The sequence below is a fragment of the Carassius carassius genome, chromosome 15 (assembly GCF_963082965.1).
Source record: "Carassius carassius chromosome 15, fCarCar2.1, whole genome shotgun sequence".
NCBI lineage: Eukaryota > Metazoa > Chordata > Actinopteri > Cypriniformes > Cyprinidae > Carassius > Carassius carassius.
The window spans coordinates 19,742,029-19,762,801 of NC_081769.1; the positions used below are offsets into that span (position 1 = coordinate 19,742,029).

At 37.1% G+C, this 20,773-nt stretch overlaps 3 protein-coding genes across 3 annotated transcripts; all 3 read left to right on the forward strand.

Annotated features, from left to right (window-relative positions):
* Nucleotides 1–2,679: 2,679 nt before the first annotated feature.
* On the forward strand, nucleotides 2,680–11,877 carry LOC132158430 (zinc finger and BTB domain-containing protein 17-like). Its single transcript, XM_059567851.1, has 5 exons — nucleotides 2,680–3,116; nucleotides 3,425–3,630; nucleotides 4,936–5,625; nucleotides 6,452–7,428; nucleotides 9,655–11,877. Exons 1-5 carry the CDS (start codon nucleotides 2,854–2,856, stop codon nucleotides 10,993–10,995), a joined length of 3,477 nt encoding a protein of 1,158 aa, XP_059423834.1. The 5' UTR covers nucleotides 2,680–2,853; the 3' UTR covers nucleotides 10,996–11,877.
* Nucleotides 11,878–11,956: 79 nt separating this feature from the next.
* Nucleotides 11,957–14,105, forward strand: hcst (hematopoietic cell signal transducer). The gene is made up of 5 exons (XM_059567852.1): nucleotides 11,957–12,066; nucleotides 12,495–12,570; nucleotides 12,911–12,931; nucleotides 13,559–13,690; nucleotides 13,791–14,105. The coding sequence occupies exons 2-5, from the start codon at nucleotides 12,513–12,515 to the stop codon at nucleotides 13,832–13,834; spliced, it is 255 nt and encodes an 84-aa protein (XP_059423835.1). The 5' UTR covers nucleotides 11,957–12,066; nucleotides 12,495–12,512; the 3' UTR covers nucleotides 13,835–14,105.
* Nucleotides 14,106–14,710: 605 nt separating this feature from the next.
* On the forward strand, nucleotides 14,711–17,372 carry tyrobp (transmembrane immune signaling adaptor TYROBP). Its single transcript, XM_059567050.1, has 5 exons — nucleotides 14,711–15,879; nucleotides 16,566–16,586; nucleotides 16,691–16,849; nucleotides 16,940–17,004; nucleotides 17,142–17,372. The coding sequence occupies exons 1-5, from the start codon at nucleotides 15,834–15,836 to the stop codon at nucleotides 17,196–17,198; spliced, it is 348 nt and encodes a 115-aa protein (XP_059423033.1). The 5' UTR covers nucleotides 14,711–15,833; the 3' UTR covers nucleotides 17,199–17,372.
* The last annotated feature ends 3,401 nt before the right edge of the window (nucleotides 17,373–20,773 follow it).

The following is a 20,773-nucleotide window of genomic DNA, read 5'->3' on the forward strand; positions in this document are numbered from 1 at the left end:
TGAGAGTGAGGAGTTGTCGTCATAGTACAAAGCCCCTCCCCTCGATATCACGGGATCCTCCCTCTCCGCCATGTTGGCAGGACACCGGCGGCAAAACATGATTGTTTACGTGTGTTGTTAACTCGGTAGTAGAGAACGTTCTCGCAATTCCGCACTTTTTTTTTTACCATGCCTGGAAGTCACTGTTGCGTTAAAAGCTGCTCCAGTACCTCACACTATAGATCTGGAAAGCATAGGAACAATGGAATACAGTATTTTAGGTTACCGAAATGGATACAGCACCAGGGAGAGCAAATCTCTGACCTGACGAGGAGACGCCGGATTGCTTGGTTGGCTGCAATAGGAAGAAAGGACCTTACTTTCGATCTCAACCCCACGTCGATGAGAGTGTGTTCTCTGCATTTTCACTCGGGTAAGTTCTCTAAAAAAATTATTTATGTTGTTGTCTCTTAAAGCTACGAAGTGTAGATTACCTAATGTTGCTGCAAACCCTGAAAGTGGATCTGAAGTTGCTGCCTAACTAACTATCTAACAGACTGTTGCCTCTTTGAAAATACTCAATGGCCAACCTTTAATTTTAACTAAAAAGTAATTGAGATTCTGCTCATGACATTATGCTACCTTCGCCTTGTTGGTGGAATATGGTCGCTGTAGTTCGTTTGTCTCTGTCTCTTTGTTCTCTAAAGTTACACCAGTGGTTCCCAACCTTTTTTTGTCTTGTGTACCCCCTGAGCCCTTTTGTAATACCTTGAGTAGCGTTACCCTCTCAAGCTTAATTTTTTACAGGCTTTATTACATGTGTTCTGCAATGGATTTGCCAGTGTAAAGCATTGATAACATAGAACCCATCATATGAGATTATGAGATTACAAAAAAATAGTTGATATTCTGTTCATGACATTATGCTACCTTGTTGCCAGTTTAAAACATTGATTACATAGATTTTTCATAATCTAATTATTCTGTATGTTTAGTCGCGCCTCTATGAATTGTGAAGGCGTTGCCCCTGGCAACCAATAGCGTGTCCTACCATCATGGCCGACCGGATCAGACCCAGGGGGGCAGGGTTTCATATTTTTTTGTAGCACCCCTTGGCGCCGCCATTGGCTAGCGGACCCCCACCTGCTGTTAGCATTCCATTGACTCCCATTCATTTTGGCGTCACTTTGACAGCGAATAACTTTACATTTGAGGCGTTTAAAGACTCCATTTGTCCATTATTTATTTCTAAAGAAACACGAATGTACAAATGTATAAAAGGCTCCATTACCTTGTATCTTACGTTATGGTCCCATAGAAGCAGTTTTTGTAAAAAAAAAACAGGCTAACGATTGCGTCATAACCAGCGACTCTCTGTCGCACAGTAGAGAAATTGCCGTATGGACAGGAGCTTGCAGGCAAACTTTTACTGTCTATGAGGCTATCGGGGGAGGGGGGGACGTGGAGGCATAAAGTCAGGAGAGATAATTAATCAGAATACTTACCAAAATGTGCTCCTATTCACGCTCGCCTTCTCTGGAAGATTCGGTGGGTGATTCAGATCTCTCTTGGCACAGCAATTAGAAGACTTACAGGTTGCTCACATGACATTTATGTCATCAAGCTCAGTTTGAGTCTGCGCAGTATGCCCGACCCCCAGGAAGTGCGTGCTTCTAATTGACTTCACTTGTCTCCATTGAATCCAATGGGGTCCCTGTGTCCTTTTCTTTTACTGTCTATGCTCAGACCCCTCCCAAATCGGCACGTGTCTCCTCACTCTCATATTGCTTGGGCGTCGTGACGTCATTACTTGGCGTGACCGCCATGTTGATGGCCTCCTTTACTGCACAGTGTTTAGACGTACTCCCTCTCAGCCGTGTGTCTTAATTTGATTGATTAAAAATCTACTTCAACCATGGTAAACCATTGCTGTATTGTGGGGTGCAATAGCGCAACACATAATCACCATGGAGAAAAAAATGAAAATGGATTAACTTTCCACCGCTTTCCTGCTTGGAGGCGCGACCACGGAGACCAAGTATCCAAGATTACAAAGAGTCGTCGGCTCGCTTGGATCGCGGCTGTAAAACGACCAAACATTACATTTCACAGTATCCCGATGTCGATGAGAGTGTGTTCCCTGCATTTTCATTCTGGTATGTTATAGATTGTGTACGATTTTCTTTTGATACATTCCTTCTTTCTTTCAACCGCGACACCACATACATACACATGAAACACAAACATAACACAACATTATGGTTTTATATGTTTTCAACACTTCTGCTTGAAACTGGAAAAATACAGCAGTAATAATAAAGTAACACTTTACATGAAAAATGACAGATAAGGACAACACTTCATTATGTTTAATTCTCTGCTGGAAACCAAACCTCAACCCCTCAGTAATGTGTATACATGACATATAAATAACATGTATATATACGACAGTAAAGTATAACATCAGCATAATAATTGATAGCTTAAGTCAACATTGAACATTGAAAATAAGGGAAATTTCCCGGGTTACTCATCCAAATTACGGGAAAATTTCAGCATTCATCTTTATATTGCTATCCCTCTGCTGACAGCAAAAACTAAAAAACTAACAATTTGGTGGTCGACCACAGTACCGCCCCGGTCCTGCAGATGGCACCCTCTTCATTCTAGTCTGGTATTTCATACCGGAACTATCGGATGGACAGTGGCTCACCTTATTGCTGCTTCTGTATGCTCATGCAACTTGATTTTAGCTTTGTTATAAAGCTTGCTAATGTGTCGTCATCATGACGTTTTCCCAGTGGTGAACGCAAAGCATTTTGGGAATCAGCGGTACAAACATACATAACGCGCCAGACTTCTTTGCATGGAGGGATGAACGCAGTGTTCAAGATGCCGTCTACCTGCTGTGTTATAAACTGCAATAGTCGTTCTCACGATAGAAGTGGCATAAAGCTTAAGAACGGAGTATCCTTTTATCGTTTTCCTGCGTGGAAAAATAATAGTACAAGCCGTGTTTCAGAGGTGACAAAAAGGCGTCGAATGGCATGGATAGAAGCAGTAAAGAGGCCCAAGATTACCTTCGATAACACTCCACCACACATGATGGTGTGTTCAAAGCATTTTCACAAAGGCAAGTTACAATTACTCTCTGTAAATGTTATGTTGTGGGCAAATATACAAACGAACCCAAACTGGGGCTGGGGAATTTTTCTGGTTTTATCGATTAATTCAAAATTAATGTTTTGCATGATTTTATTTAAAAAAAAAAAATTGGAGGTTTTGTTTGACTTAACCAGACAATTAGATTTGACGTTAGGCCAATGTTAACTGTTAACTAGCATTAAATAGACAGAAAATGAGCTATTTTTAAAATGAGCTCAGTTTTAAATGTTGTGCATCTAGGCTTAATAGCAATTTATTTGGTGACTGTGTTTGCAGGCAGACCTGCCTATGAAATGTTGGAGTCTGATCCTGACTGGGCCCCTTCTCTGTACCTCGGCCATAATGAGGTCACCGATATGAACACAGACCGGTTCAAGCGGTTTAGGAGAATAGCGATGAGGTCACAACAACAGCAACACCCATCGCTAGGCACTGACAACACTGGTCCTGAGGCTGAGTTGAATAATGGAGCACCTTTATACCCAGGTAAATAGTAAAAGAATACAGTATACACTACCGTTCAAAAGTTTAGGGTCAGTAAGATTTTTAATGTTTTAAAAGAAGTATCTTCTGCTCACCAAGGCTGCATTTATTTGATTAAAAATACAAACAAAAACCGTAATATTGTGAAATATTATTCCAATTTAAAACAGCTGTTTTCTATGTCAGTATACAGTAAAGTGTTTACACACACACTCACACACGCTGGTTTGTTGAATTTTGACTGCATGCAGATAGATGAGATAGAGAGAGGAGTGTGGTGCTTAAAACATTAGCATACATTTGAACGGACGACAGTTTTCTGCCCCACTTTTACAATCGCCAGGCCCTGGACTGATCCATCTGTAAAAAAGACCTTGGCCTGCTGCAGCGACTTGAAGTTACTGAACACTTTGTGTGTGTATGCACTAACACTTAATATCATGTAGTTGTGTATATATATGGGTGCTGGAAGTTGGGCAACAGTTTGACGTCCCTTGACCAGTCGCTCTGCACGTAAGGATCCAGTCCTTTGATTCCCTTTATTTGCTCGTCATATCTCGTCTTTGCATTAGGATTTAGTTTTAGGCGGTATGGTGTACAATGTTTTCTTTAGCCCGCTGCATTTTGTAGGATTATATTCTGTTTTTCACGCTAATTTTTCATTATTTTCATGCCAGACCACTAGCCTGCTATGCCAGCCCATGTAAACAGGCCAAACATACCCATAATTCTTTGCATTCTGATGACGTTGCCACCCAGTTGGTCACATGTCTTAGCGATCTCTATAGTCAGTCATGACAAAACAGTTTTAACCCTGACGGCAGTTTCCATCACGCAGTATACAGTCGTGGTTGATTGTCATAATAGACTCTCATAGAGCAGTTAATAAACCCGGCATGATCAGAGACTAATAGTTGCATTGCTGAATGGAAGGTGCTTTTAAATGCTCACCGAAGACTTCTAGTTAATATGAATGAAGTAGGCTTGCTTCTGTATTCACTGTGGCGATTGAATTAACAGATTGAAAATTATCACAAATGTACTGTCTTTAAACCATGCAGTTTATCTAAGATGTAAACACTGTAATGCTACATTAGTAATCTCAAATATGTAATCTAAATGTAAAATTGTATATATGTAAATTATTTAAATAAAATGATTTTAAACAAATTATATAGGAACACACACATGCTTTACTTACATATGTGGCTCTTTATTAATGAAGAAAAATTACAACCTACACTGTTAATGTCTTGTCAACAAAACTGATCACACTTGCACGGATCATTTTTTATATTTCTCTTCAAGGCACCATGTCCGAGTTTACCCTGGATATCCAGCTGACGGAGTTGGGTTTTTCAAACTGGAATTTCCCCGTGTGTGAGCCGCAGAGCGTTAAAGAGGACTTCTTGCCAACCCAGATTGGCACTGAAAAGCCAGCACCAGAGACTGAAACGTCCACAGACTATAATGAAGATGCCTGTGTCGTTTCGAGCTCATCGGCTGACAAAAGCTTTCTACAGGATCATCAATATTACACTCCCTTCAAAGAGAACTCTTCAAGTAACGGAGGAACAGCTCTAAGCAGTTCCAAAATCAGTTCCTCAGAGAAGAAGGATAAAGTCCTTAGCAATTCATGGAATAGAGGAAGAAGAAGAGAAAGGAAAGAACAGAGAGATGATGATGATGATGATGATGATGCCGACGAAGAGCAAAATGGAGAAGAGGGAATGAAAAGTGACAAGGAACAGAAATGTTCAGAAGTGAACCAGGAAGCCTCCGGCCTCACAATAGATGATGCTGTGTCTGGTGAAGAACGGACAGATGAGGATGCAGAATTTGTTTTGACTGATGATGATGATGATGATGATGTTGAGGAGGTGGAGGTAGAAGAAGAGGAGGAAGATGATGATGTGGAGGACATGGATAAGGAGGAAGATGATGATGATGATGGTGAGGACATGGATAAGGAGGAAGATAATGATATTTCGCGGTCAGGTACTATATCATTTTCCAAGCAAGGTTTTTTTTATTTTTTTTTATTTTTTTTTTAGTTTATACAATATCTTGTAGATTGTTATTTACATTATCTATGAATAAGAGTTTGTTCTGCTGAACAAATTTTTTATTGAAGCTTTTATATTATTAACCATTTATTTATTGTTTATGCTTATTTTTCTTTAAATCTTTGGCATTGTGTAATAAATTAATCTTTAAATACACAAAAAAATTGCAAATTAAAATTAATATTTTTTAGCACTTACAAGCGTTCAAAGTACACTTACGTTATTCTGCATGCATAAGATGCTTTTTTTTTTCTTCTACCAGGCACAGCATCATCTGTCACTTTGTTTTTCCATTATTTTAATTTTAGTTTTAGTATAACATTTGAGACTTAATACTATAGAAAAGCACAAATAAAAATTCATTTAGAGTTTTCAGCTTATTTTCATATAAAAATACGGCATACAGTTGCATCAAACAATTGTGATAATCATAATTAATAATCGCTATTACAATTTAAAGAGAATAATCGACAATTTAGTTTTCATTTAAGTTAAAAAAACATGCTTAATTGCAGAAATCTGTTAAAGAAAAATATTTTTCTTATTATATTATTTTTCAAATACACTGAACTATTTTTTTATTATTCAGGAAAGATGTAACTCCTTGATAGCTATACTGTAACTTCATAAACACGTTTTTTGCTGGAAAGTGATGGTATATAATGCAAAACATTTCTGAATGATTATTCCAACAGCCTGGCAAGACATACAGTTTCCTGTTACAGCAGCTACTGACACGCGTTGTTCTTCAATTTCAGAGACTAATGGATCTGAAGAGAATGAAGAGAATCGCTGCCATGTGTGTGATCTCACTTTCTCCTCTCTCTTCTTACTCCGAGAACATTTAAACATGCATACGGGTGTTCGTCCCTACCGCTGTGATGAATGCGGCAAGCAGTTCTGCCAATTAGTCAATTACCGTACGCACCTTCGCTCCCACTCCCAGAAGGCCTCCATCCACTGTCGTGTTTGCTCAACCATATTTGAGACCGAGGAACAGCTCCAGCAGCACTTGGACACCAACCATTTTGAGAAAGAGTTCTATCAGTGTGATTTCTGCAAGCAGATTTTTACTGATCTAGATATGTGCAAGGGCCACGTCGAAGCACACAGACAACAGGCGAAGCGATATTTGTGCCTCAAATGTGGCGCTAGTTTTCGCCTTCGCAACTCGCTGCTCCGCCACCTGGAATGGCACAGCAGAGGCATCTTCTCCTGCTCAGACTGTGAGCTGACTTTCTCCAGCAAGGTTTCTTTGTTACGCCACAGTTTCTCTCACTTAGGCGTCTTACCGTATACATGTCTAAAGTGCAAACGTCATTTCCGTTTGCCCTCTCTCTACCACAACCACGAGTGTAAGCCAGAGAGCATCCAGTGCATGGCGTGTTTGGTTTTCTTTCAGAGTCAGGAGGACTTTGATAAGCATAAGAAGGACACAGGATGCTGGGGTCATCAGGGAGCTTTGCCTACCAAGACAGACGAGATCCGCTGCATGGAGTGTGGCCAAGTCTTTGCAAGCATTGAGGAATTAAAGAAGCACGGAAGCACTCACCAGAGGGTCCTAAAATGTGCTGAATGTGGGATGGGTTTCCGCTCGTCACTCATGCTTATGTCACACATGGGAGGGCATGCAGGACAGCGGCCGTGTCTCTGCCAGGACTGTGGCCTGGGCTTCCCACATCAACAGGGTTATGACAGCCACCTGAAGACGTGTGGAGTGGTGACACCTACAGTGGTAAGCGCCCCCCCCCCCGCCCCCCCCCCCCCCACCCCTTCATTCTAAGAATACTACATGTCCTGTTTGGTAAATTTGTAAAACATATTTATAAACTAAAATAGAAAAAATTCACGTTGATTTGAATTTGACAATAGTAAAACTACATTGCTGATTGAAATAAACCTAAAATAAAATGTACATAATAGGTAAAAACTTTTTGAGGTTGAAAAATGTTAAACACAAGAAGAGATATTGACTTTGTATTAGGGCTGGGACAACGCGTCGAGGTCATCGATGACAAAAAAATACGTCGACGCAAAATATGCGCATTGATTCGTCGACCTGTTTTTATTTTTCTAAAAAACGTTTACCTTATGTGCGCTGAATATACGCGATGGCCGGATCAACATTCTGTCCAACGTTATATAACCAATCCAGGGGTTTTTCTGCATTGATCTTTTTTTTGGCGGCTGTCAAAGCCTTATTTGATCGGTGAGTGATGTAGAATAGAATGACTGTGATGCGCCTGACAGGGCGCGTACGAGAGAGAGCCCCGGCTGTGCGCGCGCACTCAGTCTTCAAACAACACGAGCGCTTCTTGCTCTCTCTCTCCCTCGTGCATATTAATCAAAATCATTAAACACGATAGAAAAAGGGCGAAACACCCAAGTTTCACGCGCGCTCGCGCACTCACAGTCTTCAAATTACACGAGCGCTGTCTTGCTCGCTCTCGCTCTCACTCTCTCTCTCTCATTCTCTCCCTCGTGCATATTAACCAAAATCATTAGACACGATAGAAAAAGGGCGGAACGCCAAAGTTTCACGTGGAGCATTCGGATATTTTTTTTTTCTCCATGACAGGCTGCTGGCTCCCACTGTTAATTTTTATTTTTTGGAAAAGCACTCTCTGTATTAGCTTAAACCCCTAAAGTTTACATTGGTTACTGTATTCTTTCAATTGCTCTAAACAAGTATTTTGGGTGAACTTTTTTTATTGAATGCTAGACATCAAGTTGTTGTCATTTTCATCTGAAAGAACAACTTTTTTTCAGTAAGCTAGGCCCTATGTGTTTTTCAGTAAGCTATGTGTTTTCAAGGCTTCAAGGTTTTATTGAATGCTATCTCTATACAAGTGCAAAATAGGGAAGTCGTGGCCTAATGGTTAGAGAGTCGGACTCCCAATCGAAGGGTTGTGAGTTCGAGTCCCGGGCCGGCAGGAATTGTGGGTGGGGGGAGTGCATGTACAGTTCTCTCTCCACCTTCAATACCACGACTTAGGTGCCCTTGAGCAAGGCATCGAACCCCCAACTGCTCCCCGGGCGCCACAGCATAAATGGCTGCCCACTGCTCCGGGTGTGTGTTCACAGTGTGTGTGTGTGTTCACTGCTCTGTGTGTGTGCATTTCGGATGGGTTAAATGCAGAGCACAAATTCTGAGTATGGGTCACCATACTTGGCTGAATGTCACTTCACTTTCACTTCACTTTCAGAAATAATGCATTCTTAGTCAGTCTTTTATTTTGTAATTTTAAGAGCAATAAACATATTGCAATGTTAAGTAATTCATGTTTTTTCATTCAGATATGTAAATCAACATGTATAAATTGTTAGTAGTCAATTATTGGGGAGATAATCGAAATCGAATCGGTCTGGAAAAATTAATCGTTAGATTAATCGATGCATCGAAAAAATAATCGCTAGATTAAATGTTTAAAAAATAATCGTTTATCCTCATACTTTGTATATACTATGTAAGTTGATGGGGACCAGAAACCAGTTTGGGGCAAACTTGTGTAAATGTTCATTTTTGGTTGAATTATCTATAAAAAATGTAACTAAATAATTACAATAACAGAGTTTGGTAAAGGTTGGTCGAAAGCCATGTGATTGTTAACAATTACACTGGCAATAACAATTGTTATTTTTAAAATCTAAAATTTCCTATATATGTATATGTTATATATATTTAAAAATGATTTTATTGCGAAACTTGCTATATAATAAATTGATTTGAACATTTGAGTTTTTATACATTTTACCGTAGGTTAATAGTCAATATTTTCAAGAAAGTGTTATTATTTGGCTTCAGTAAAATGATAGTAAGAATAGTATTTAATTCTACTTAATAAATAAATAAATATATATATATATAGAAAAAGTTTGGAACCCACTGCTTATAGAACTTATATAAATTTTGAAAATAAAAACATGTCTTTTTAAGGTAAACGTGTAATTCTATTTACAGGCTGCTGTGAAGAAACCCAAACCAAAAGCAACTCCCTCTCCACAAATAATAAAACAAATTACTCCTAACATAATCATCCAAACTGTTGCTCAGGCCTCAGCACCTGCCACATTCCACAGTAGCTTGAAGGAAGTCCACATGGTTCCATTCGGGGACAAGAATAAGGGTGCTGATGGTAGGTGGAAGTTCACTTTAAATAAAGAGCCTCCTCCAGGTATGCCTTTGGTCATGCTTCTGCCAGTTCCCTCTACACAGTTCTCAACTACCTCAGTTCCTACCAAGAGCTCCCAAAACGTTTTACCATCCTCTCTGGTCGTAGAAACATCTGCTCCACATGTTGTTTCCATGCCGGTGGCCCTGTCTGGCACTGTCATTAGTAAAGAGGTAGAGAAAGACACTGTAGAGCCCAGCAGAACCGACATTCCTTCAAACACACTCATTCCTGTGCAGAGTCATGACAGTATCTCTCAGAAGAGGTGGACCGCTTTAGAAGACCAGGGTTCTGTTCAAGTGTTTGCTAGAGAAAATGCAAAGGCAGGGGAACAGGCTGCAGGTGTGGCAGTAGCAAATCAGGAAAAGAACATTTCTGCTCAAGTAGAAGTGGAGAATAAGCAGCAAACTCAATCAAATTTGAAGCCTAATGCACTGGCTGATGAAAACCAAGTTCCAGGGAGTTCATCAGAAAATGCGTCTCTCAATCCCACCTGCCCCATGACACCATTATGTCTAATAAAGTTCAAGGAGGAGAAGGATGGTGGTGACAACATCAAGAAAAGCTCTTCAGACTTGAAGGAACTTGACTCCTCGCCTATAATGGCAGGAGTAGAAGGTTTAAAGAGAAAACCGGAGAAGCAAACGCTGGATTCTTCGCAAACCAGCTCTCATGAACTAGTCTCTTGTTCTTCAGAAATTACTTGCCACAAAAAGGTCAGTAAAGATGAAAGATTATTCAGAGAAGTTGTGTCATCTGACAGGATGTGTGCAGAGTCACAAATGGAATTTTCTGTGATGGAGGACAAATCCGAAAATTGTCCGCAAGGGCAAAACGAATCTGGTTTTGATGTAGAGGTTGAAGTTAATGAAGATGTGGAATCGAGCAGCATGGAAGTGGAGATTGGGGATGAAGACAGCGGAGTGGATATGTTGGAAGGTGAGCTTCATGAATGTGTGACTTGTGGACAAGTCCTTCCTGAAAAGGGTATGATTCAGCACTACATGAAGCATGCGGCTGACAGCAACAGTCCTGAGCTCTCTTCTGTTAACTGTGCCTCTCACACTACAGAACAATCCTCTCCATGTAGTCCTTCAAGAAAAAGACTACGATCTGGCACAGAGTTGTGAACCTTAGTTCAAGAGTATTTTCAATTATATTATTTTAAATTGATTTGCAGTTATTGATATTACACCGACTTTACTTCCATTCCGGTTACTTGACAGGGGTCCCAGTCCTTTTTACCAAATTGTAACTTGGGAACGATTGGTGATTGTTTAAACCAAGCGTGTCTTGAATGTGTTCCACTTTTGACATTTCTTTCCCGGTATCTTTTTGTTTACATTGTCTTCTAGATACAATAAATGTAGATTGGAAATTGGGAAAAATCCTTTCTTTTTGTTTTATGTATATTCAGATTTAGTCTTTAGTTTAAGACTATTGTGACTGTGTACTTAAAAATAAATAAATAAATAAAATAAAAAGTTTTCAGTTTCTTCAAAATAAGCTAATATTTTAAGCCAAATCAGTGGCACCACTACAGCAATTTTTAGTTTCAATAATATATAAGATACTGGGAATAACAAAAATAAATGAGAATAAATTAAGAAAAAAAAATTGCATTTCTATATCTCACAGATGTTGGATATAACGCACCATGTCTGTTTAATGAATGTATTAGCATTTGCTCATAAAGTTTAATTTTTTTGGCCAGGAGGTGTTAAAAAGAACAGAAACCATTTGTTAAGGGAAGATGTGGGCTAGCCACGATTCCGTTATATATATATTATTACAGAAAAGTGTTTCGGTACATCTTTCAGTTCTTTTCTTTACTTCTTTAACGCTTGGCTCATGATATACTGTTTTGGTGATTCTTTGAAATTAATACTGTAATGGTAAAACGGAGCATAATGTGAAATACAGTTTTTATTAAAAGAAAAGTATGAAGGTCTTATTTGTTATTGAGAACACGGATCGTTATTACTCAAAATAAAGTGAAATTGTTGGATAAACGACACGTGTATAAGTCTAATCTCTGACGCATAAAAGGTCTCATAAATATTAATGTGAGAGGCGCACATGCATTCTACACCAACTCCTGTGACTCATAAAGAGAAACTTTAACCCGAGTGGGCGGAAGCAGGTTAACCGATGAGCATCATCTTCATTTTATGTTGTCATGAATCGCTGCACAGCACTTCGTTGGTAAGCGAAACTCTTCGCTTTGCTAATGAGCGGCACTTATTTAATTGTTCATTTTTTTTAATTAGAGTCAAAATATATTGAAATTTTGTTGTAAGCGTCAAATTGTTGTATTTTCAACTCGCATGTTTAAAACTTTTGATAAGAATGTACATAAGGCTCAATTATCATCATATATCATCATATAGCTTGTGCTAATCAGTTTTAAAAACTGCCGGTGACGTATAGGTGCATTCACTGCTGTGACTTCATTTCAGTTTATGTATAGTTTTGTTTTATCGAAAAATGCATAGCCTATGTAGCATTATTTTAGTAATAACTAAAGTAAATATTAATGTTATTTGAAAACTAGTTTCAGTATATGTGTTATTTGCAATATACTGACATCATTTTATATGTTGAATACAGATGCGTTTTGTCTTGTTAGATGAAATAACACGCAACGATGACACAGGAAATGACAAAGAAAGGCTTTCTGATATTCTTTTCCATCTATCTGTTGGGTAGGTGAGACAAACGTTTTTTTTCTTTCTCCATCTCTCTTCCTTTCTTCACTCAGATCTGTGAGACCACCGTGCACTGCATACAGTTTGCAGCAATATCCTGCTGGGTGCACTTTTCAAAGAAAGATTAACTGTTTGTTTGTTTTTTCACAGTTTGTTTGTGTTATCCACATTATTTTGCATTGATTGTTTAGGCCAAGTTATGCGTAATATTGATAATTGTGTTCATCATTTAATTAATAAGCCTACAGTGTTATTTTGCTGCATATAGTGTATCACCCAGTAACAACATCTTTATTACGTTTCTTTTCTCTTAATCTCCTCTTCTTTATGTTTCAAGCTATGGTCAGTGCTCTTGAAGGTAAGAAAGTTTTTGGTCAGCATAGTTATTATTTGTCCAGTCCATTCTAATAAATAAATATATAAATAGCTTAATAAGAAATAAATAAACAGCTAAAACAAGCCTAAGCTGGTTGGCTGGACATTTTAGCAGGTTTAAGGTCTCCCAGCTTGGCTAGGCTAGTCAAGCTGGTTTTAGCTAGTTGTTCTAGCTCAGGGTTTCTCAAATCTTTCCCTGGAGGTCCGATGCGGTGCAGAATTTAGGTCCAACCCTGATCGTCGCCTGTCTGTGATTTTCTAACTATCCCAAACACATTGATTAGCATGCTCAGGTGTGTTTGATAGGGTTAGAGCTAAACTCTGCAGCAAAGTGGATCTCGAGGTCCAGACTTGAGGATCCCTATCTAGCTGGTCATATCCCAGCCTGGCCAGCTAAGAAGGTGTCCTAAAACCAGCCTGCTTACCAGCTAAACCAGACTACCAGTTTAGTCTAGTTTTAGATTTTTCAGCAGGGATTGTATACACTTCAAATCTGTTATATAAATTAGTTAGACTCCTGCTCAGTATTTACATTTTTCACATGAATGTATTAAACGGGATGCATGGTAGCCTACTTCACATGCCTCTAACCGCATATTCTTTCTCACAGACAAAGACTCGTGTTATGGAGTCGGTTCTGGCACTATAGCGGGTATTATATTCGCTGATGTTACAGTGACGATCCTCGTTGTTACTATCACCTACTGGTACGCCAGCAAGCGCAGACAAAAGAAAGAAAACGGTGAGGAATTACATAGACCAACACAAATTTTCTTTAGCAATTCTGAAATCAGTGCACAGATGACATTTAACAAGCACGTGTCCATGTGTTTCTGATGTAGCTGATGAAGTCTACATGAACGTCAGAGCAAACTGCAAAACATGAAGATCTTTGGACTGACATGAACGGAAGGAACTGACATTAAATAACATAAGACATGATATGATCATAGATGATGATTTAGATTTATAATTTCTAGCTGGCTCTGCACACTTAAAACCGTGTTCATATCATAGTTGCTTTGTAAATAAGACAAAATTACCATATTTTTGCCATCACACTGAAAACTTAAAAAAAAAAAAATTAAATTACTGCTTAATCAAAGTATGCAAATAATGAAACTATGTTTTAATACGTTATCAACGGCAAATAAAATTACTGATACCTAGTGGATACTTCCTGCTACTATTTTCTTCAACTAAAACAGAGGTGCCCAAACCTTCAAACTGGATTGAGGGGTCATGGGCAAAAAATGTTTGTTATACCCAATTATACAATATTAAAGTGGATTAAATTTTCATTTTAGATAATTACAGTATTTCAATGCAATTGAAAAAAAAATAGAAATCAGAAAATTAAGTTTCAATGTTTTTTTTATTATTATTTTTATTTTATTATTATTATAAAAAAAATTTGGCATGCCAAACAACGGGAGCTGGTTTTGACTACTGTGCCCCTAGAAAATCAATAATGAAAATCCCTCTTTTTATTAAAAAAAAAGTGTACAATTATGCACTATGATTCTATAGGTGTCAGTTTAAGAACCACAGATACAGGCAGATGTCAGAGATGTCTCTCAGTTTGTTTGCAATAGGTTTATTAGGTAATTAGTAAGATGTTATCATTTGAGCATATGGCTGCATAGCTTCATAAGCAAAAAGTGAGCGTTCATACTTCCTGCTGTAATGTTTGGCATATTTACATTCTATGTATATGATTTAATAAATCTCAGATCTTCATCAAAAGGGGATTTGTGAATTTATTTGGTGTACAACACAAAATTTATTTTGCAAGTGTATATGAAATATTTGTACATGTAGTTTAACGTTTACTTTGTGTTCTCTTTTATCTAAGGATCTTGATCTTCTCCAATCTGCTCTTAGCTGCTAATTGAGCTAAAGAAGTTTAAACCACAAAATATCTGCAAAGATGTGTCCTTTGTCTTGGCTGTATACTTTGACATTAGTATGTTCTTTTTTGTGTATTGTTATAAATATGAAAAATGACTGTGCTCTGGAATCTCCCAGAAATTCCCGTGTCCAAAACAAGCACAAGACTGTGACTCTTCCGCTGAAGAAAAAAAGGAAGTAGAAAATGTCAATTTTCATCACATACATTTCTACATTTATTTGCACTTAGGCTACTCAGTACTACTCAGACAGAGCTTCAGGAAAAACACTACCTTATCAATTTGTTTGTCTAATAAACAAGGCAGGTCTTCATGAGAAACTGAACTAAACTCTTCTGTATCACTAATTTAAAGACCAGCATCCCTTTAAAATGATAATGTGAGTAGAACAGGAAATAAGTTCTGCTTTCTACCTGTTTGGGGTTATCAGATACTGGCTTTAGTAGTCACATCCTGTGCTGTTAGGCCTTTAACCACATTAACACCCAGGTCCCTCTGACTAGCCTCTTGCTCACATATCTAACTTACAGCTAAGTGAGACTACATTTAAGGACATAAAAAAGCATATATTTTGAGTTGCATCTCATGTAAATCAACTGTATGCTCAGATTTAGTTTTCAATTTAACTTTGTACTTTAAACCTAGATATAAATATTCAAATGTTGACAGGATAAAATGTAAACAAATTAAGTACTGAAATAGGTTAAGTGTGTGTGTGTGTGTGTGTGAGAGAGAGAGCGAGGGATGGCATATCAGCACATGTAGCTCCTCCCCAGTGTCCTTTGGTTCTGTTCTGATGGATGGTGATAAGTCATCAGCACATACTCGGTGACTTTTCTACACACAGACAATTTCCATATCATTCAGTCTCATATTTAAGGTGTTTGAGCTCACGGACAGTAAAGGCTTCTTGTGCACTTCACAAATCAGGTCTAAACCAACCCAGAGCATTTCTCTCCTAAACCCGCACTCATTATGAGAAGGACTGCATACATAATGATCCCCATGAATGGACTATTTGGTGAGTACAATTTACAAGCATTCACATACTTAGTACGTTTTTAAGCTTGAATGTTTTTTTGTTTTTTTTTTATTGTTCTTCACAAATTCTCAGCATTAAAATGATCAGTTTACTTTAGAGTCAGTAATGCTTTGGTGGATATTTCCTGAAGCACAATTTGGGACATTTTCAAAATAGATTTAAGCATCATTTTCACTACAAAAATCAACAAGCTACAACATGCTAATTCAAAAGCTATGTAGAAAAAGTATAACAAGACTTCATGCACTTACTATTATGTTATATATTATTATTTGATAAGTCACACACCACTGTATGAGTAGTGTTTTTTTTCAGCATCATATACTTTTTGTATGTTCTAAAATAAATTAGTATAGGCCTACCATATATTATTAAGTATGTATACTGTATAATGCCTGTAGTATTATATCATGATCAGATTTTTATTTCTGGATAAACCTGCCAAGAAACAAATTCAGCAGATATAAATATAAATAGGCTGTATCGGTGTAATGGGGTTGTAAAAAAAATAATTGCTGAAGCTTGTGTGTGTGTGCGTGTGTATGTTACTCAGTGATACATGCAAGAAATCTAGAGGAAATGCATGCAATTTAGCTGGTTGACTTGTGAACACACTATTATAACATTTTCTCTTCCCTCCCTTCCTCTCTCACTTTCATCAACAGGATTTGTTGAGGGGAATCAAGGTAATAATTCCTTGATACATAACTGAAAATCAGTTTGTTTTATTTTTTTTTCTTGTTTTGGGATATTATAGAGTGAAAGTGCCATTGTATTTTCTGCTTCTCAGACTGCAGTTCATGTTACCAGTTTGACATTGGAGTGGCTATCGGGATCATCACTTGTGACATCATCCTCACACTCCTCATTGCTCTTTCGGTCTACTGTTTCGTTTCTCATCAGAAAAGAAGAGGCAGTTTACATACACATGCCAGATGCTGTGGGTCAGGTATGCCTGCTTGTAAGAGAAATCAAAAATGTATTATTTATTTATTATTACGCGTGTTCCAGTCAACATGATGTAATTCTGATGTTTAAGGTAAAGCAAAAACTCAGCAGACATCAATGAGGCCAAAGACGATTGAAGTGGAATCACCTTATCAGGTAAAATGAGCAATATCAATAAACTACAAAACTAAAAACAAAGTTGTATTTATAATAAATGCAACATATTTGTGTGATACTTTTTGTTAAATCTCTCGAATCATCAAAATCTTTTTTTTTTCATAATGGTTTGACAGGAACTTTATGGAGTCCAATCAGATATATACAGTGATCTTCAGCAATATCGGAAATGAGGAGGCTATGTGACATGTATGGTTAGTCGTGGGTCTTGTGCAAACCTGAGAATATTTGTAGTGTGCATACATTTTTAAACTGTGTCACAAATGTGTATTTGGCATAAATAAGCTACAATAAATGATTTTAACTTAATTATTTTTTTTAATCCATGTGCTTGGTCATGTGGCATATATATAAGCCAATATAAATATATTTTCATAATTTGTGAAAAGGAAATGATCTTCGAGAACTTGCAGTTTTTAATATCACTGTAAAAAAATCATCTTTGTTTTTTATTTTTTTTATTCAAAACCTTTGTAATGGAACTATCTGAATAGCTATAATTCCCTTACTCTTTATGTAGAAATAAATGTTTTGTTTTAAATGTGTGGTCTTGGATCATTTGTTTGTCTTCTTTTATAGACAGCATAGAACGGTGGATGAAGTCACAGTCAAACATCCACTGTTTTCTTCTTCTTCTTCTTTCCTCAAGTGGTTAGGAAGTGGACCTGTTTAGAATTCACATGACAGCAGTGAATCAGGTTGATAAAACGGAAAGGGTCTGTGTAACGGTTTGCAGTTCTTTAAGACTTCCTGAATGTTATGTCCTGAGTTTTAAATCCTGATAGTATTCCTGCGTTCATATGGCCACTTTCATTATTGCTGATTCATTGCTCTGTGTACTGTATATGTAAGTCAAGTGTGATAGCTTAATAATAGAAAGAAAATCAAGAAAATAAAACTAACCTTTCGCCTGGCACAGAGAGCAATTTATTTTAGCTCTTAGTTTAAGTGTGACCACTTCCGACGTCCACAAGAGTGCACTATTATCTCAGTGTGTTACTGTCTTTTTGTGTTCTTTCTGTTTGCCTCGGATCTATCATTCGCGTCTTATTTTAAAACTTCTTTCTGTGTAGCTTTCAGTAATCGATGTCTCGTTTGTCAGATTGACTGAAGAACGTTTGTGACGGATATAAACCAAATTACACTGAACCAGAACCGTGAAGATAGCTTTGTAATGATTTTTAAGCAGCCTAAAAATAATACCAGATGTTAGGCTAGTAAACTTTTGACAACATCCTGTAATCTGATAGGTATATAACAGTTTTAGATAGTATAAACTATTGCTTCAACATGACAGTAGCAGTGAAATAGAAAACTGATGGTAAAGAAATTGTCAATGAATTTCGGAACGCACGAAGCTACGTGCGGTAGACACGTCATTGTTTACGTACATGAGAGTAGTAGGGCCTATGGCAAGTGTTTTCTACATCTTAACAGCTGTATGTGTGTTAAATCATTCAGCAGATTTTGTCTTTCACATGGATGGTATTTTCCTTCAGTTCTGCTGGATTTAGGAAAAGGCAAATACAAACTAAACTTTGAATTTAAGATTATTTTTTACAATTACTGTTTGAAATCAGTGGTATGTGTCATTGCATATTTCATGATTCTGTCTTAAAGCAAGGCTATTTGTTTGCGGGACACATGGACAAACAAAGAGAGCGTTCAGATAAAACTAGGTTATGCTAATCTTTTAATAATCTTACATCAGGTTTTTAAATAGGATTTCAAACCCTTTATTTTGCTTCATGTGCACTATTTACCCCAAGCCTGGCATGCTTGAACTCCTCAGAAAGAAACAGCAGGAACATGTTCAGAGAAAGAAACCAATTATTTTCTGAATTTGGACTTGTTTGCTTGCTGAAGTGTTTTTTATTATATTTTTTTTTTTCTCAGTGTAAGAAGAAATATATTTGAGTGTTTACATGCTGATTTAAGATTTTTATTTGCATTTGAATTTGCAGTGTTAATATGTTTCCTTGCTTTTTTAAACTTCAAGGTTCCTTACTGTTTGAAATATATGGAGTACAAACTGTTCGTCTTCCTCTACCAGTTTATGCATTTGGAATGCACTGGGCAGGACAAAACAGAGGATGAACTAGAGGAGTGTTGCATCTTTCCTGATCTTGGCAGCCAGTTATCAGCTTCAGGCTTATGCAGTTTGATAATTTATCAGACTATCAAAATACATTCCTTAACTGACAACAATCTTTACAACATCTTTAATGGCCTCCTTAAATTATTATTATTATTATTATTATTATTTGTACATTTTCAGCTTGTTGATTCATCGGTGCTGTTATGAACCCTGTTAAGTTCAAACCAGAGAATGTGGCTTAGGATAGATTTTTGTTCTAGTGATTTTTTTGTGAGGTGTGTATTAATGTGGATGTTGGAATTATAATCCATGACTTGAAATCGTCCAGGAATGGAAACATTATCCATATAACATAAAGCAAAACAGACACTCTTGTAAATCACACTAAATCTACAGTTAACACATACATACCATCTTTTTTCTATAAAGATTCTGTTCATTTTAAACTGTACACTGACTTTAAATACCATGCTAACCCAACCCACACGCTAACCTTTAGGGAAAAAAAATAAAAACTGTTTAATGTGTTTTATTTATATATCAATTTCATGAATAAAGACCTCCCCATATGGGCATTTGTCAAATCTTGCTCATCTTTGCAGAGAGTCTTGTGCTAGATATATTTGGGGTTTTAAGTAATTTATACTTTTTTTTTCCACAAGGAGACATTAAAATTATTTTTTTTTCTTAAAGTATGGTAAAGACATTATGTGAATTCATGTTATTCTTTTAAACTTTGTGACAGTTTGCACAAAAATATTAAGTAGCACAACAGATTTCAACATTGATAACAATAAGAAATGTTTCTTGAGAACCAAATCAGCATATCAGAATGATTTCTGAAGGATTGTGTGACACTGAAGATTAGAGTAATGGCTGCTGAAAATGATTGTTTATTTTACCATGATGAAAATGATTGATTGTTTTACCATCAAAGGAATAAAATGCAGTTTATTAACATTTCACTTTATATCTGTTTTTACAGTATTTGATCAAATAAATGCAGCACTGGTGTACATAAGAAACTTTTAATGGCATAAAACATTTTACAGATTGTAGTGCATATTAATCAGGATATCCCATAAATGTAATGGATTTATATAATAATTTACCGATAAATCTAACCTTCACAGTAACCTATTGACACTAAACAAACCACTATTTGGCTGATTTATAAGCCTTTAAGATAGCGGAGGCCACTACAAATCAGCTTTCAACATATCTCACTGTATTAGTGAAGACATTGTTAAGTATTTCATATAGCCGAGTATACACACACACACACTCTCTTTTTTTCCTTCTTGCAACTGGCTGGAATTACAAAATAATTCTGTGACCTTTTACTAAGCACACAAGCCTTACTTAGGTTAGAAAATTAAATCTTTGTAAATCCCTCCCTGCGTAACAGTGTTACTGAACTGCTATTAATTCCACTTTTTTTCATCTTGTAGTTAAAATGAATAGATTCCTGACACTGATGGTTATGTTGTCCACCATAACACATATTTTCCTGAAACTATGTTGCATTGGTAAACATGATGTAAACATTTCAGCCGCATGATTCATGTCTGCTGTGAACGTGTGATAAAAGCCTCTGCAATTTAGCAACGTGTACATCTGGAGTTTTGTAAACATGTGCGGTCTAGTCAC

Excerpts from the sequence above, each read along its gene's own strand:
- LOC132158430 (XM_059567851.1), top strand. The coding sequence starts at position 2,854 with ATGAACGCAGTGTTCAAGATGCCGTCTACCTGCTGTGTTATAAACTGC. Across the intron at positions 5,626-6,451 it reads TAATGATATTTCGCGGTCAG|AGACTAATGGATCTGAAGAG; the intron begins GTACTATATCAT and ends CTTCAATTTCAG. Across the intron at positions 7,429-9,654 it reads GAGTGGTGACACCTACAGTG|GCTGCTGTGAAGAAACCCAA; the intron begins GTAAGCGCCCCC and ends TTCTATTTACAG.
- hcst (XM_059567852.1), top strand. The coding sequence starts at position 12,513 with ATGACACAGGAAATGACAAAGAAAGGCTTTCTGATATTCTTTTCCATC. Across the intron at positions 12,932-13,558 it reads TATGGTCAGTGCTCTTGAAG|ACAAAGACTCGTGTTATGGA; the intron begins GTAAGAAAGTTT and ends TCTTTCTCACAG. Across the intron at positions 13,691-13,790 it reads CAGACAAAAGAAAGAAAACG|CTGATGAAGTCTACATGAAC; the intron begins GTGAGGAATTAC and ends TTTCTGATGTAG.
- tyrobp (XM_059567050.1), top strand. The coding sequence starts at position 15,834 with ATGAGAAGGACTGCATACATAATGATCCCCATGAATGGACTATTTG. Across the intron at positions 16,850-16,939 it reads TGCCAGATGCTGTGGGTCAG|GTAAAGCAAAAACTCAGCAG; the intron begins GTATGCCTGCTT and ends CTGATGTTTAAG. Across the intron at positions 17,005-17,141 it reads AAGTGGAATCACCTTATCAG|GAACTTTATGGAGTCCAATC; the intron begins GTAAAATGAGCA and ends ATGGTTTGACAG.